The 14,302-nt window shown below is 39.9% G+C and overlaps 1 protein-coding gene across 4 annotated transcripts in view; it reads left to right on the top strand.

The window, feature by feature from the left end:
- The first annotated feature begins 3,012 nt into the window (after positions 1-3,012).
- Positions 3,013-14,302, top strand: part of MYBL1 (MYB proto-oncogene like 1) — a 51,055-nt gene continuing 39,765 nt past the window's right edge. For 3 of the 4 annotated variants that reach the window (XM_016959540.4, XM_003311741.5, XM_001158417.6), the window contains exons 1-2: positions 3,013-3,412; positions 13,696-13,801. In XM_016959540.4, the coding sequence (XP_016815029.1) occupies positions 3,393-3,412; positions 13,696-13,801 (126 nt within the window). In that variant the 5' untranslated portion in view covers positions 3,013-3,392. The remainder of the gene's footprint in view (positions 3,413-13,695; positions 13,802-14,302) is intronic. The other variant, XM_016959539.4, reaches the window with a different exon arrangement.

The raw sequence follows: 14,302 nt of genomic DNA, 5'->3' as shown, positions 1-14,302 counted from the left end.
CTTCGGGAGGCCGAGGCGGGAGGATCACCTGAGGTCAGGAGTTCCAGACCAGGCTGGTCAACATGGTGAGACCCCATCTCTACTAAAAATACAAAAAATTAGCCTGGGGTGGCAGGATAATTTCTTGAACCCGGGAGGTAGAGGTTGCAGTGAGCCAAGATCATGCCACTGGACTCCAGCCTGGGTGACAGAGTGAGACTCTGTCTCAAAAACCAAAAACCACAAAAATTAGCCGGGCAGGGTGACACATGCCTGTAATCCCAGCTACTTGGGAGGCTGAGGCACAAGAATTGCTTGAACATGGGAGGTGGAGGTTGCAGTGAGTGGTGATCACGCCAATGCACTCCAGCCTGGGTGACAGAGTGACTCTATCTTAAAAAAAAAAAAAAAAAAAAAAAAGACCTACTATTTGATAGCACAAGTTGACTAGAGTCAATAACTTGATTGTACATTTTAAAATAACTAAAATTTATAATAACTAAAAGTAACACGAAGGATAAATACTCAAGGGGATGGATACCCCATCTCCATGATGTGATTATTTCACATTGCATGCCTGTATCAAAACATCTCATGTACCCCACAAATATATACACCTACTATGTACCCACAAAAATTAAAAAACAAACGAAACAAAGCCACTATAAATGTTTTGCAAAATGGCTGAATTCTGCATGCCTAACAGCAATGTATGCAAGTTGTACTTGCTCAGCATTTTCATCTTCACCAACATTTGTATAGTCAGTCATTTTCCCCGCTCATTCTAACAGAAGTGTAGTCTAGTATCTCATTGTGGTTTAATTTGCATTTCTCTAATGACTAATGAGGTGGAACATCATTTAATATGTCTGTCATGTATGTGTGTGTGTGTGTGTGTGTGTGTGTGTGTATGTATATATATATCTCGTTTGGTGAAATCTGTTTAAATCTTTTGCCCATTTTTTAAATGTTTTTTTTCTCACTGAGTTTTGAGAGTTCTTTATATACTCTGAATAAAATCTCTAAACGTTTGCTTAAAAAAAAACCCCTCTTAGTTTAGAATACATCTGAGTATGTGTATTCAAATGACTGTGAACCACTTTAATTCCACACTTTGCCCTGAGTTTTATAACTGATTTCAGTAATTTCACAATGTTATCTTTCTGGGAATTGCTTTTCTCTATATGTAAAAATGAGGGAAATTTGTTTTACTGTCAAAATCTAAAACATTTGTCTTCAAGCTCTAAAAAAGGTATTCTGTATAAAACTGAATACAGCCTAAAATATAGCAGAAGCTCTGCTTCCTGTTAGATATAAATAAGTGAAGTAATGTACGACCCAGGGGTAAATAAGAAAACAGTGAAACAGTGATTCCAAATGACATTGGGAACAATGAAATTTGGGAACTCATTTCTAAATTATTTTTTATTTTTTATTTTTACTGAACCAGCAACCCAGTAAGGAATGATCTGGAAGAAACGCTTGGCCAGGTGTTGTGGCGCGCGCCTGTAGTCCCAGCTACTTTGGAGGCTGAGGCAAGAGGATCGCTGTTCGAGGCTACTGTAAGCTATGATTGTGCCACTGCACTCCAGCATGGGGAATAGAGCGAGACCTAGTCTCAAAAAAAAACAAAAACAACAACAACAACAAAAAAAACAGAGAAAAAGAAAAGCTGTTTTATCTTCCCTTACCTTCCCAGAATCTATACCTTGAAAAAAGGAACTGTTAAAAAAAAAAAAAAAAAAAAAGCCAGTGTGTTTAGGTTTTGACAGCAGTGCATGCAAGCTTCTCTCTTAATTCAGCTCCTCTTAATTCACTCTGCACCTGCATCTGATTTGCAAAAGATGAAGCGTAAAATTTCAAAATAGCAAGTGTTTGTTACAGTGTTAACACGTGGCTCAGTGCTCTATGCAATAGACCATGTTGCCTTGCAAATTTTCCTTAGCCAAGTGTAATTGTTACTGTAGCAAATCTACTTTAATGCTACTTGAAATGAACAGTTCGTAGTTATTAGACTGGAACCTCAAGTAGCTGCAACCGCTAGAAACTCCTCCGGTGGTTCCCCCGTCCCTGCTCTCTCCAGAGGGAAGAAGGTCACCTTCTACACTTAACTACCATGCTCATTCATCTGGACGAAATGCCCAGTCCACTGTCTTCTTCACGCGTTATTCTCCAGGACGGGGCTCCTCCGCCGCGCACGTTATTTCCTGTAGAGCGGGCACGAAATTAAGCACCTTGAGGACCAGCGGTAGACACAGATTATCTCCCGTTCCAAGCACGTCTCCCGCTAGGAACTTTTTTCACTTGTCACTCTTCTGCTGCTTTTTGAGGAAAACAGGTGATATTTGGTTTCCTGCCAGAGTCTTCGTCACTCTCGTAGCTATGATGTCTGGGTAAAAATAGCTCACATTTTTGCTTAAAAAATAACGGCCGCGCAAATTTATGGTTAGATTTGTCTCAAGTCTGAAGACCGCGCATCCTAACTAGTGAGGCGGAAGACACCTAAGGAGCCAGGAGCTGTCGCCGAGGCGAGGCTGCGGAGACGTTCCCTTGGTGGGCCGCGGGACCACCCACCCCGCCAGAAACTCGGTTCGCTCACCCTAAGAATTTTGGGGCAACTGGACTGCTCCACCGCCCGCTTCCGGACCCGCTCCGGCGCCGCTTCCGGACCCACTCCTCGGCGAGCGCAGGAACTCGCTCTCCCAGCAGGCCCCGCGCGGTGCGCCTCTCGGCGCGTTCCGGGTCCTGTGACAGCTCGGCTCGCATGCGCCACCTACGGCCCCACCCGCGGCCCCACCCCCTGGCTCCCGGCTCCTTCCCCGACTCCCGCGAGTTCCAGTCCCAGCTTCCAGCTCCCCAGCCCCGCCCTCAGCCGCGCGCGCTCTCCCCTCCCCGCCCTCGCTTCTTCGCGTGCGGCCCCCACAGCCAATGAGGTTCAGGGCCGCGTGCGCAGATTCAAACGGCGGCTCTTGAGGGAGGCTGGGCGCGAGATTCGGCGGTGCGGACAAAACCCTGCAGGAGACTGCGAGCCCTGCAGAACTGCTAGCTGCGGGGGAGAGGGCAGGGGTCGGGCGCCTGTGGCGGAGCCGGGCTGGGGCCAGGGCGGGGAGGCTGACAAGCGGCGGGAGAAGCCGGCGGAGGGCGGGATCGCGCCTCCTGACATGTTGGGGGTATCCCTGGCCGGGCCGGGCCGGGGCTAAGAGCGGCGCTGCGGGCCGGGGTCGGGGGCGGGTCGCGGTCCGCCCCCGCTGTCCGTCCGTCCTGCCCTGTCGAGGACGTGCGTTCCGCACTCGGCCGCCTCCAGAGGGAGCGAGGGAAGCGGCTAGAGGATCGGGGAGAAGGAGCATTCGCCGGAGGCTGGAGGAGGCTGACCCGCGTCCCCGCCCAGCCTGCTCCTATGCGGTACTTGAAGGATGGCGAAGAGGTCGCGCAGGTGGGTGGCACCCCTTTCGCCCAGGCCTGTCGGCGCCGTCTCAGCTCAGATTCTCTTTCCTATCCCGCTGCCTCCTCCCGCCATAAGGCCCTCCCTGGCGAGGGCAGAGGTTTTTCTTCCCGCGTCCCCGCGGCCGCTTGGCCTCGATGACCGGAGGGCAGCTGCGACGTGTGGAGAGTTGGGGACCAGGGTGTTTGAGGCGCGGGACGTAAGAGATGCCCAGGTTTCTCGGTGACTCTCCCCGTAATGCGCGTCCAGATTCCTGACCTCACGCTGCCACTTCTTCGAGGCAGGTTTCTTGCCAGGTAAGTCGAGCGCTTTTAGGGAGTCCGCTACGCAGAGAAAACTGACTGTGTCCTGCCGGGAGGACTTGAAAATGGTGTTCGGGCGACTCTTTTCTGAATGACGGTACAGTCAAAATAGGAACTCCGCGGTGAACCTGGGCGGCCACCCCTCTGCCAACTTGGCTATCTTGAAACGTTGTGGAAAATCCTCTGGGGAATAGCTGAGAGGACTTTTTTGATGTTTTCTGTAATCCTATACCCATATTCTCAGCTTTATGTATATATGTATATTTTAATATCCTCTATTGGGACCATGTCACATAGTAACAACTAGTAGTAACAACTAGTAGCTTGATCTTGAAATAAAACAATGTGTTTGATTCACTTAATATTTTGAGTGTCTGTGTTTGGCTCTGACCGTACCTAAGTGTTCCACAGAGGTAAGGCACTTTTTTCCACCTTTGCCTGGAAAATGTGCTAGGATGAATTTATGTATCTAATTTTTGTTTACATGCCATTACAGCAGCTACTCATAAATTATGTGGAGTAATTGCTTAGATAACAAAAATATAGGATGTCTTCCGATTTTCAGCATTATCAAATAAACCTGAAAAGATGTTTGGCAGGATTTCCAAATATTTATTTATCTAGATCCACAGCCCCAAAATCTTAACTAGAGATGTATTTCCTAAATTGAAATTTAGTAATGGGGGTCATTCACTGCAGAGTTCTGCTAAAAATTGGCAGTAACTATACATAATTGTTTTTTCCTTAGTTTTCTGTTAAGCATCTGCTGTGTGCAGGATGCTTCTGCAGAAATCCTTAAGTCTCTAAGCTTATTAGTTTTGAAGTAAGTTATAGAACAAACTCTTGAGATGAAATAAATGTGTACACAGACCCCTCTAAAACTGTTTTCAGCCTTTGCACTATTGACATCTTGGACCAGATAATTCTTTGTAATGGGGAGATGTTTAGCAGCATCGCTGGCTTCTACCCAGTAGAGATAGTAACACTCCACTTCCCTCCGTCATGACAGTAAAAATGTCTCCAGACATTGCCAAATATCTTTTGGGGGACAAAATCACCCAGGAAAGAACCACCCCTCTAGAACTTCAAGGACCCAATTAACATCAATCTTCAGAAAAGATAGATATTTAAAGCTCTTGTAATTATGATTGCCGAAGTACTGGTTTAGGCTTTTTGAATTTTTAAATATAAAAAAATTTAAAAATAAGATGACAATTGAATATGTTAACTCAATAACAAGTTTATTAATGTGTGATATTATCTACTTATCAGTATTGATGTTAATCTTATTTGAAACAGTTTCTTGGCTAATTCTGTCATCAGCATTTAGTTAAATTAAAATTATGGCTAGACACGAATGTTTAAATGTCAGAACCTTCCCCTCCCCATGGGTTTTCTGTCCATTTCATATGTGTGAAGTGTATGTTTCATAATAATGGACAAAGAAAGGAGAAACAACTTAATGTTAGTTTGCATATATAAGTTGTTTTATTGAGAATACTGTGAGCTTGAAATCTAAATATTGTACTTTTGACATTTATCCCTTGACAGTTGTGTAAGTTAATTTAAACATGATAGAATGATTTAAAGGGTCGTAAATCTGGAGTAATTAAATGTGGTGGGGTGAAGCTATACTCTCCCTGGGAGTATACAGAGGATGTGGGGAGAAATTATCATCTCTGAATGATGTATCTCTTAAGTCTTCATACTTGAATGTGTTTCATACTCTGAATTACATTTCTTGCCCACGTAAATATGATTTACATATCTTAGAAGATAGTAGATGCTCTGCTTTTGTGCTTCAACAAAAAACAAAAGAGGATAGAGTGTGAATTGTTTTGAAGCAAAAATAATGTAGTCATTGGGAAAAATCTCTCTTGCCTTTTACCTAAGTATCTTAATATATTTGAACTCAATTTATAGTTGAAAGGGAAAAGAAATAATTGAGTTACTTCAAGTTGTAATTTGAGATCTCCAGTATACAACCACTTAAGCGTTCAAGTGAAAACTATACTTTGCTGTATAAAAGTTTTGCCTAAGAGCATAGGCGTAAATCCTGTAATATATGTTTCCTATGTGAACTGAAAAAAAAAACCCAAAAAAACCTAAGAGTAGAAAACTAAGTGTTACCTCAAGTGTGAAACAACTGCAGGATGTTAGCTGTTTTGATCTTTAAGATAGCCGTAGTATCTGTCCTCTAGATTTACATAAAGGAAGACTCATTTGTATTGTGACTTTAAATAATTTTACATCCCACTGGGAATTGCGATGACAATTTACAGGCAATACTAAAATTAATATATCTGTTACTAACATATATTTGACTTTTAAGCATATTTATATATGCGTAATTAATTTTAGATTTGAAAGTCAGTTTTATCCTTTAAAGTAAGCTTTAAAAAATGTCATTTAGAAACCTGTTTACTAGTAACAGATTATTTACACTTGAGATGACCTATGACTACACTAACCTGAAAAGATAAAAGCCAGCTCTTGAAATAGATGTTTTTTGCAGTGTTACGTATATGTGTGTGTATAGGAACCAATTTTACTGTGTTGTTTCCAGCAAAATGGGTGGGAGTGAAATTATACTGAAATATGAGAACTGATCTTTTAATCGGTTTTGTCATTAACTGGCAATATTGTTTGGGGAAGCAGGTAAACTCTGCCTCAGTTTTTCATCTGGTTAATATATAGAGTTTGGATTTTATGGTCTGTAAGGTAGTTCCTAGCTTTAATGTATATATTTGAAGACATTTTGTAATCTTTTCTTATTTAAAAGTATATACATACTAATGAAATAGAAATTTTCTCACATTGTTTTTGTTTATGGAATTACTAGGTAGAACTCTCCTCAATATTGCTGTTAATAATGATCAAAGGTTTTGTAAAGTTTGTCTTACTATAATACTGCTAGTTTGCACAGTCCAGATTTGGAAATAAAATATTCATGTATGCAGTACATCATATTAACCACTGGGTGGCCTAATTTCACTTTATTAAATCAACCTGGTAAATTTTCATACCTTGAATATGATTGGACTTGTCCTCAAGATTGTATAATAAAGATTTTTTTTTTGTCTGTGATAAAGATTTCGGACTTGAGTTAATTTGTGATTAAAAATATTATCAACTTGATGCGATTTTACTAGAGCAAATTTATAGAACCGGTATTTCTCTTTCTTTTAGAATAAGAAATTTAAAAAAATTTCAGTTTCCTCCTTGGAATACCTCATTTACTGGTTTAAGTGATATAATTGTTATCCTCTGAAATTGAACTTCTAAATGTTTTATCTTAACATCACATGTGAATTATTTCATCAAGTGCGTGTTATTTCACGGACAAAGTCATGACTATCATGTCCTGTTAGCTTGTACCCCAATGTAAAGTTACTCTTAAACTATTTTCCTGGCCTAATGAGTTCTACAATTTTTTTGTGTGCTTCCTTTGACTGTTTTATAATCACCCTAATCACTTTAATTCACAGTCTATGAAACTGTTTCCATTTGAATATAGTAGTTTGGTTATGTATTAGACATTTATCACATAAATATTTTCTTTGACTTAGGTAAACTGGCAGAATCATTCTGGAAACCAAGTCCTGGGCTGGAGAGTCAAAGACCAAATTAATCTATTATTGCTTTGTGACTAGAGAAATAATGTCACTTTATTTCGCTGTCTTCTAGATAATTACACTAGGCTAGGAATGGTTTATTTAACTACATAGTAGGAAGCCAATTTTATTAAATTATTACATATTACCAGCATTGATTGTTATAATACAGAAATGTCAAAAGATTATGTGAAAGTAGACAAATAGAGCAGATCCATTTTGATGATATCTAACCATTTTTCAGTGATGGGACTTTTTCACTGTTAAATGGTGAAAGTGGGATATTGGTGCAGTGATTTGTGGGGTTTTATCCTTTCCCTGTTTTCTTTGCAAATTATACACATTCTCAGGCATCTTTCTTTGTAGCTAGTGATGTTGATAGATACCTAGGATCTTTTTTTTGGTCTCATGTATTGGAAAGTTAACATTGTCTTTTCAATACTCACTTATATATATGTAGAGATAACTTGATGCTATAACTAAGAAGTAGGTAGACTCTAGGAAAGTCCGAGTGGTAGATAATTCTAAGAATTCTACTTGCTTCTTCACACTTACCCATTCAAAAAGCCCAGCTTACTGAACATTGAATGGGCTATATAACTCAGTGTCTGAAACTGATGACCATGCTGAAATGCAAAATAGAGAATGAAACCTCATGTAGAAATAGAAATTTCTCACAATAAAGTATGTGGGTAAAAAGTAAGGGGCAAAATTTTACAGTTAAAATGAACAAATTTTTAGGAAAATTACTCTTTGAAAACTCATCTTTTTGACCAAAATAATGTTTTTGTACTCATATCCTTAAAATATTTTGTAAGAACCTTAAAGTGGGTTTCGTATGATTAAATGTGATGTAGATTTGTGAATACTCAAGATTTATATGGGCAAATTCCCAAGGTAAAAATTATTTTGACTTAGAAATAACCTGTATTTTAAAGCAGTCTCAAATATACTGTTATGGAAACTTTGAGGATCTGAGGAGAGGGAGGAAAAGAAAGAGACCCTGTGAAAAGCATGCCTGAGGGCTATTTGGGGTGTCAGGAAGTGGTAATGTTGCTGGTGGCATTTCTAAGAAAGGTTAAACAATACAGTAGATACCTTCAAATAACCTTTTCTGTATTGAATATTTAAAATGTTTGTTTCAGCAGGTTCTGCTTCTTAAAATTCTACCACTTGGAGGTTTTTTTTTTTTTTTGGGTTTTGAAAGTCTTCTTTAACAAATAAGAATGCTTTTACCTCTTCCTAGAGGTATTTTCATTTGTTAAAAAGTTTTCTTTCTCAGATCCACTTTGAGATCACATGTATTGAAGAAGGTGGAAGTTTTGGTTGGGTTGGAAAGGAGTGAGATAATTTTGGAATATAGAGCTCTTGGTGAAGCTGGAAGATTAGGGAAGATTGTTCATTAGTTTTACAAATATTTGAGTGGCAGGTACTGTGCTTAGTTAGTCCTGAGAGGTGAACGTGGTAGACATGGTCTGCACTCATGAGCTTACTTTTTGGATGTGGAGGTTGGCAAATGTGATAAACATTAAAAAGAAGAAAGGTAGGTGCTCTTAGTACATACAAATAGGACAGAAAGCTGCAGTGTGGTGTTTTATCTGATTCGGTAACTTTCTTAGAAATTTATGAAGTCATTGGACCCTGAAGCATGTCGAATTTAACAATTTAATATTGGCTTATCAGGTGATATTTCTGATAGCTGAAAATGGCTGCATGTATCAGATATTTAATCAAGCCTGTAGAGTTTTTGTTGTTGTTGTTGTTTTAACACAGTTTAATAAAACAACCATATATGGGCCAGGCGTGGTGGCTCAAACCTGTAATCCCAGCACTTTGGGAGGCCAAGGTTGGCGGATCACCTGAGGTCAGGAGTTTGAGACCAGCCTGGCTAACATGTTGAAACCCCGTCTCTACGAAAAAAATTCAAAAATTAGCCAGGCATGATGGCAGACGCCTGTAATTCCTTCTACCTGGGAGGCTGAGGAAGGAGAATTGCTTGAACCAGGGAGGTGGAGGTTGCAGTGAGCCGAGATTGCGCCACTGCACTCCAGCCTGGGCAGCAGAGCAAGACTCCATCTCAAAAAAGAAAAAAAAAAAACACAAAATAGCCATGTATGGAAGGAGGACTGGTGGATTATTGTTAGAAATAGACAGTGGCTTCAGGGAGAGAGAACACTGGACTATTGAAGTGTGTCGAACTGTAGAAGCAGATCATAGGGGAATGGGAGAATCTCAGTGTTTTGCCTGGTCAAATATGAAGAATTTTGTTCCAATGGAATTGACAAGTCAATGGAAGTTAGACGTTCCTACAAAGGATCTATAGACAGTATATATTAAATCTGGGCCTTCATTTTTCAATTTTGTAAGATTAAAATTACATAACTTACATAGATATTAGAAACTACTTGCATGTGCTTAACTATATTAGAGTAAGGTTAAACAAATCTTCAAACTTTTGCAGTGTGAAATCAGAATGAATTTTTGAGAAAGAGTTGAATCTAGTGAGGCAAAAATAATTTTGAATACTATTAGGTGATCAGCCTATGCACGTAATACTAATATTGAGGCACCTTTCTGTGCCATGTGCTGTATGAGGTGTTATATATGTTTTCTCATTTAATTTTATCCTTAAAGCAGCACTGTAAGGTAGGTGGTATTATTATCATTTTACAAACAAGTAAACTAAACCCCTGAGAGGTTAACATGTTCAAGGTTACAGAGTGAGTAATTAAGTTAGAACCAGAACCTTGTTCTGATTCCAAAATGAACTTGAGGTTTGTCTTGAGTATCTTCCAGCTTCCTAGCACTTTCCCCCTATTTTTCCAGTATGTCGTAGTATAGCGGTTAAGTAGTGACTGTGGGCAAGAGGTTACATTTCTGAGTCAAAGTTTCCTATTCCGTGAAATGGGAATAATGATAATATTCCCCTCTTCCAGTTGTGAGGCTTTAAGAGAAAAATTTAATAGACTACTTAGAAAGTTTTAAATAAATGGTAGACTGTGTTATTTTCAGATGCCATGACTTTATTCAGTCCACTGCCTACTCAGAATCCTCTAATTCAGTTTACTTATTTATTTATTGAGACGGAGTCTCGCTCTGTCACCTGGGCTGGAGTGCAATGGTGCAATCTCGGCTCACTGTAACCTCTACCTCCCGGGTTCAAGTGATTCTCCTGCCTCAGCCTCCCGAGTAGCTGGCATTACAGGCAACCACCATCATGCCCCGCTAATTTTTGTATTTTTAGTAGGGGTTTCACCATGTTGGCCAGGCTGGTCTTGAACTCCTGACCTCAGGTGATCCGCCTGCCTCAGCCTCCCAAAGTGCTGGGATTACAGGTGGGAGCCACTGCGCCTGGCCTTGTAATTCAGTTTATCATTAAGGCTTGCCCTTTTTTATGGGGCTTTATTCTTTAAAATTGCTTTTTCTTTTTTTACTCCATCAAAACTCAGGTTCTGACTTTGGCCCCTTCCTCACTTTATTAATTTTCCTTGGGTCATCCTGTGCCCTCAGCTATTCTTTGTATGCTGGCCAAAACTGCATCTCTACCCTAGACCTTGTATTTGAGCAGGTCCACATGCTCATTTGCCTTCTAGATTTGCTCTGCCCTGTAGGATAGCCATTAGCCACATGTGGCTATTGAGCTCTTGAACTGTGGCTAGTCTGAATTGTAATGAACTCTAACTACAAAACACACACCAGATTTTGAAGACTTTAGTAAGAAAAAAATATGTAAAACGTTTCATTTATACTTTTTTATGTTGATTACATGTTGAAATGATTATATTTTTGATATATTAAGCTAAGGAATATTGACTATTGAAGTACATTTCACTTATTTCTCTTTTTTAAAAAAATGTGGCTACTAGAAAATTACATATGTGGCTTGTATTATATCTGTTGGGAAGTGCTGTTCCAGACATCCACCTGTGTATTTTTCAAGTACCTTGAAAACAGCTAGTCCCAAACTATACATTCTCTCCCCATTTTCTTCTCTCTCCCAAAGTTCTGTTTCTCCTTCTATCATTTTCCATAGTAAATAGCTCTACTTATGTTTTCAAAGCCAGAAACTTTGGAGTCATCCTTAATTCCTCCTTCTTCCATGTCCCTCATCTATCAGTTGCAAAATCCTTTCTTTTCTACTTTTTAAATATCTCTCAGTTTAATATATTTCTTTCAATTCCTAGTATCATTACCTTGGTTGATCTATTTTATCACTTCCAGATTTTTGTCACATTTACCTGTCTTTTACTCAAGGATATGAAAAGTAGACTTCTTTTCTGTTTTCTTATAGTACTATTATGGTTTCATGTAAAAAATGTAAATAATTGCTTCACTCCAGTTTATTTTATTGTAAAGTAGGACACCATCTTTTTTTTTTTTTTTAATTTTTAAATGGAGGTTCTCTTGGTTGCCCAGGCTGGAGTGCAGTGGTGCAGTCTTGGCTCACTGGGTACAAGCGATTCTCGTGCTTCAGCCTCCCAAGTAGCTGGGATTACAGGCACATACCACCACACCCAGATAATTTTTGCAATTTTAGTAGAGACAGGGTTTTGCCATGTTGGTCAGGCTGGTCTCGAACTCCTGACCTCAAATGATCTGCTCGACTCAGCCTCCCAAAGTGCTGAGATTACAGGTGTCCACGCCCAGCCCATCTTAATTTTAAAAAATGGCTACCCATTGTCTTAACACCATTTATTGAAAAGTCTACCTTTACTCCACTGATTTGAAATGTTACTGTTATAATTTACCAAATTCCATGTGGGTCTTCTTTCTTTTCTAAATGTTCTGTTCCATTTATCTATGTGTGTGTTCGTGTGGTAGTACCATTCTGTTTTATTTCTCTACAGTGTATTTTGATATTGGGTAGTGGTAATTCTCTGATTATTCTTTTTTAAAACTTTTCTTGCCATTCTTCTTGATTTTTTTTTCATATGAATTGTAGATTCAGCTTGTCTAGTTCCCTCCCAAAGTCTATTGGTATTTTTATTCATTTAATTTAATTTATGAATTAGGGAGAATGGACATCTCCCTAAATTAGAGAATGGACATATCTATAATATTGTTTTCTTATCCAATAATATGGTCAGGAGGCTGGGCATGGTGATGCATGCCTGTAATCTCAAGAGTGGGATTTGGGAGGCTGAGGCAGGAGGATCACTTGAGCTCAGGAGTTCAAGACCAGCCTTGGGGGTGGAGCAACATGGCAAAACCCCATCTCTACAAAAAATAGAAAAAATTAGCTGGGCATGATGGTGCATGCCTGTAGTCCCAGCTACTCGGGAGACTGAGGTGGGAGGATTGCCTGAGCCTGGGAGTTTGAGGCTACAGTGAGCTGTGATTGTGCCACTGCACTCCAGCCTGGGTGACAGAGCAAGCTGAGACCCTGTCTGGAAAAAAAAAAAAAAGTCAGAATGTTCCATTTGTTCAAGACATCTGTGTCTCACAATAGTGTCTTGTCACTTACTGTACCTTTATCTTGTATGTTAAAAATTTTTTATTGTTGGTATTGTTAATTGGATCACTTCTATTATGTCTTTTAATTGGCTGTGGTTTATATTTTACCATTACCATTTGTCAGGCCCCAATAATTTCTTGCTTCGGTTGTTGTGAAGATTACTAATTGGTTTTTCTTTTTCAGTTTCACCACAGTCTTGTCATTGATTTTTCTAAAACACAAGATATCTGTCTTTTGTCTTTTGCTGTGTTAAAATTATTTAACTCTTTAGAATAAAGGTCAAATAAAGAATAAAGGTCAAATTCCTTAACATGACGTACAAGGTTATGATTTTTCCCGTAGTGGCATATCCAACCTCATGTGTTTGGTGTCAGTGAGAAGTATAGCTCCAGGCCAGGTGCAGTGGCTCACGCCTGTAATCCCAGCACATTGGGAGGCCGAGGCGGGCAGATCACAAGGTCAGGAGATCGAGACCATCCTGGTTAACACGGTGAAACCCTGCCTCTACTAAAAATACAAAAAATTAGCTGGGCGTAGTGGTGGGCGCCCGTAGTCCCAGCTACTCGAGAGGCTGAGGCAGGAGAATGGCGTGAACCTGGGAGGCGGAGCTTGGAGTGAGCCGAGATCATGCCACTGCACTCCAGCCTGGGCGACAGAGCAAGACTCCGTCTCAGAAAAAAAAAAAAATATATATATATATATATATATATATATATATATATATATGGCTCCACCCCACCCCGTTGTCTGACTCTTAATTTTTTATACTTTGAATAATTTCATTGTGAATATGACTTGTAGTCTGTATGATTTCTTCAGTCATACCTGCACACAGAAGTTCAGTGTTTGAATTTACAAATTTAAATAAAATTCTTGATATCACAAATTGTGTTTTTTTTGTAGTGAGGATGAGGATGATGACCTTCAGTATGCCGATCATGATTATGAAGTACCACAACAAAAAGGACTGAAGAAACTCTGGAACAGAGTAAAATGGACAAGGGACGAGGTAATTATCTGACAAGGTTTCATAGTTTCTTACATGTATTTATTGGTTAATACTGCTATAGTTATACGGCCGGGTGTGGTGGCTCACGCCTGTAATCCCAGCCCTTTGGGAGGCCGAGATGGGCGGATCACTTGAGGTTAGGAGTTCAAGACCAGCCTGGCCAACATGATGAAACCCCGTCTCTACTAAAAATACAAAAATTAGCCTGGTATGGTGGCGCATGTCTGTAATCCTAATCCTACTTGGGAGGCTGAGGCAGGAGGATCACTTGAACCTGGGAGGCAGAGGGTTGCAGTGAGCCGAGATTGCACCACTGCACTCCAGCCTGGGTGACAGAGCGAGACTCCATCTCAAAAACAAAAAAAAAATGCTGCTATAGTTATGAAAGATATTTAAAAACAAAATATGAGACAAGATATGCATCAAATTAACTGTACGTTCTTTTTCTTCAACCAGAGACATGAATAACTGATGACATTGGAACTTACAGAAACAGTATAA

Source organism: Pan troglodytes, chromosome 7 (assembly GCF_028858775.2).
Source record: "Pan troglodytes isolate AG18354 chromosome 7, NHGRI_mPanTro3-v2.0_pri, whole genome shotgun sequence".
Lineage (NCBI taxonomy): Eukaryota > Metazoa > Chordata > Mammalia > Primates > Hominidae > Pan > Pan troglodytes.
Note: the sequence above shows the minus strand (reverse complement) of the source record. Positions and strands in the feature narration are given on the sequence as shown.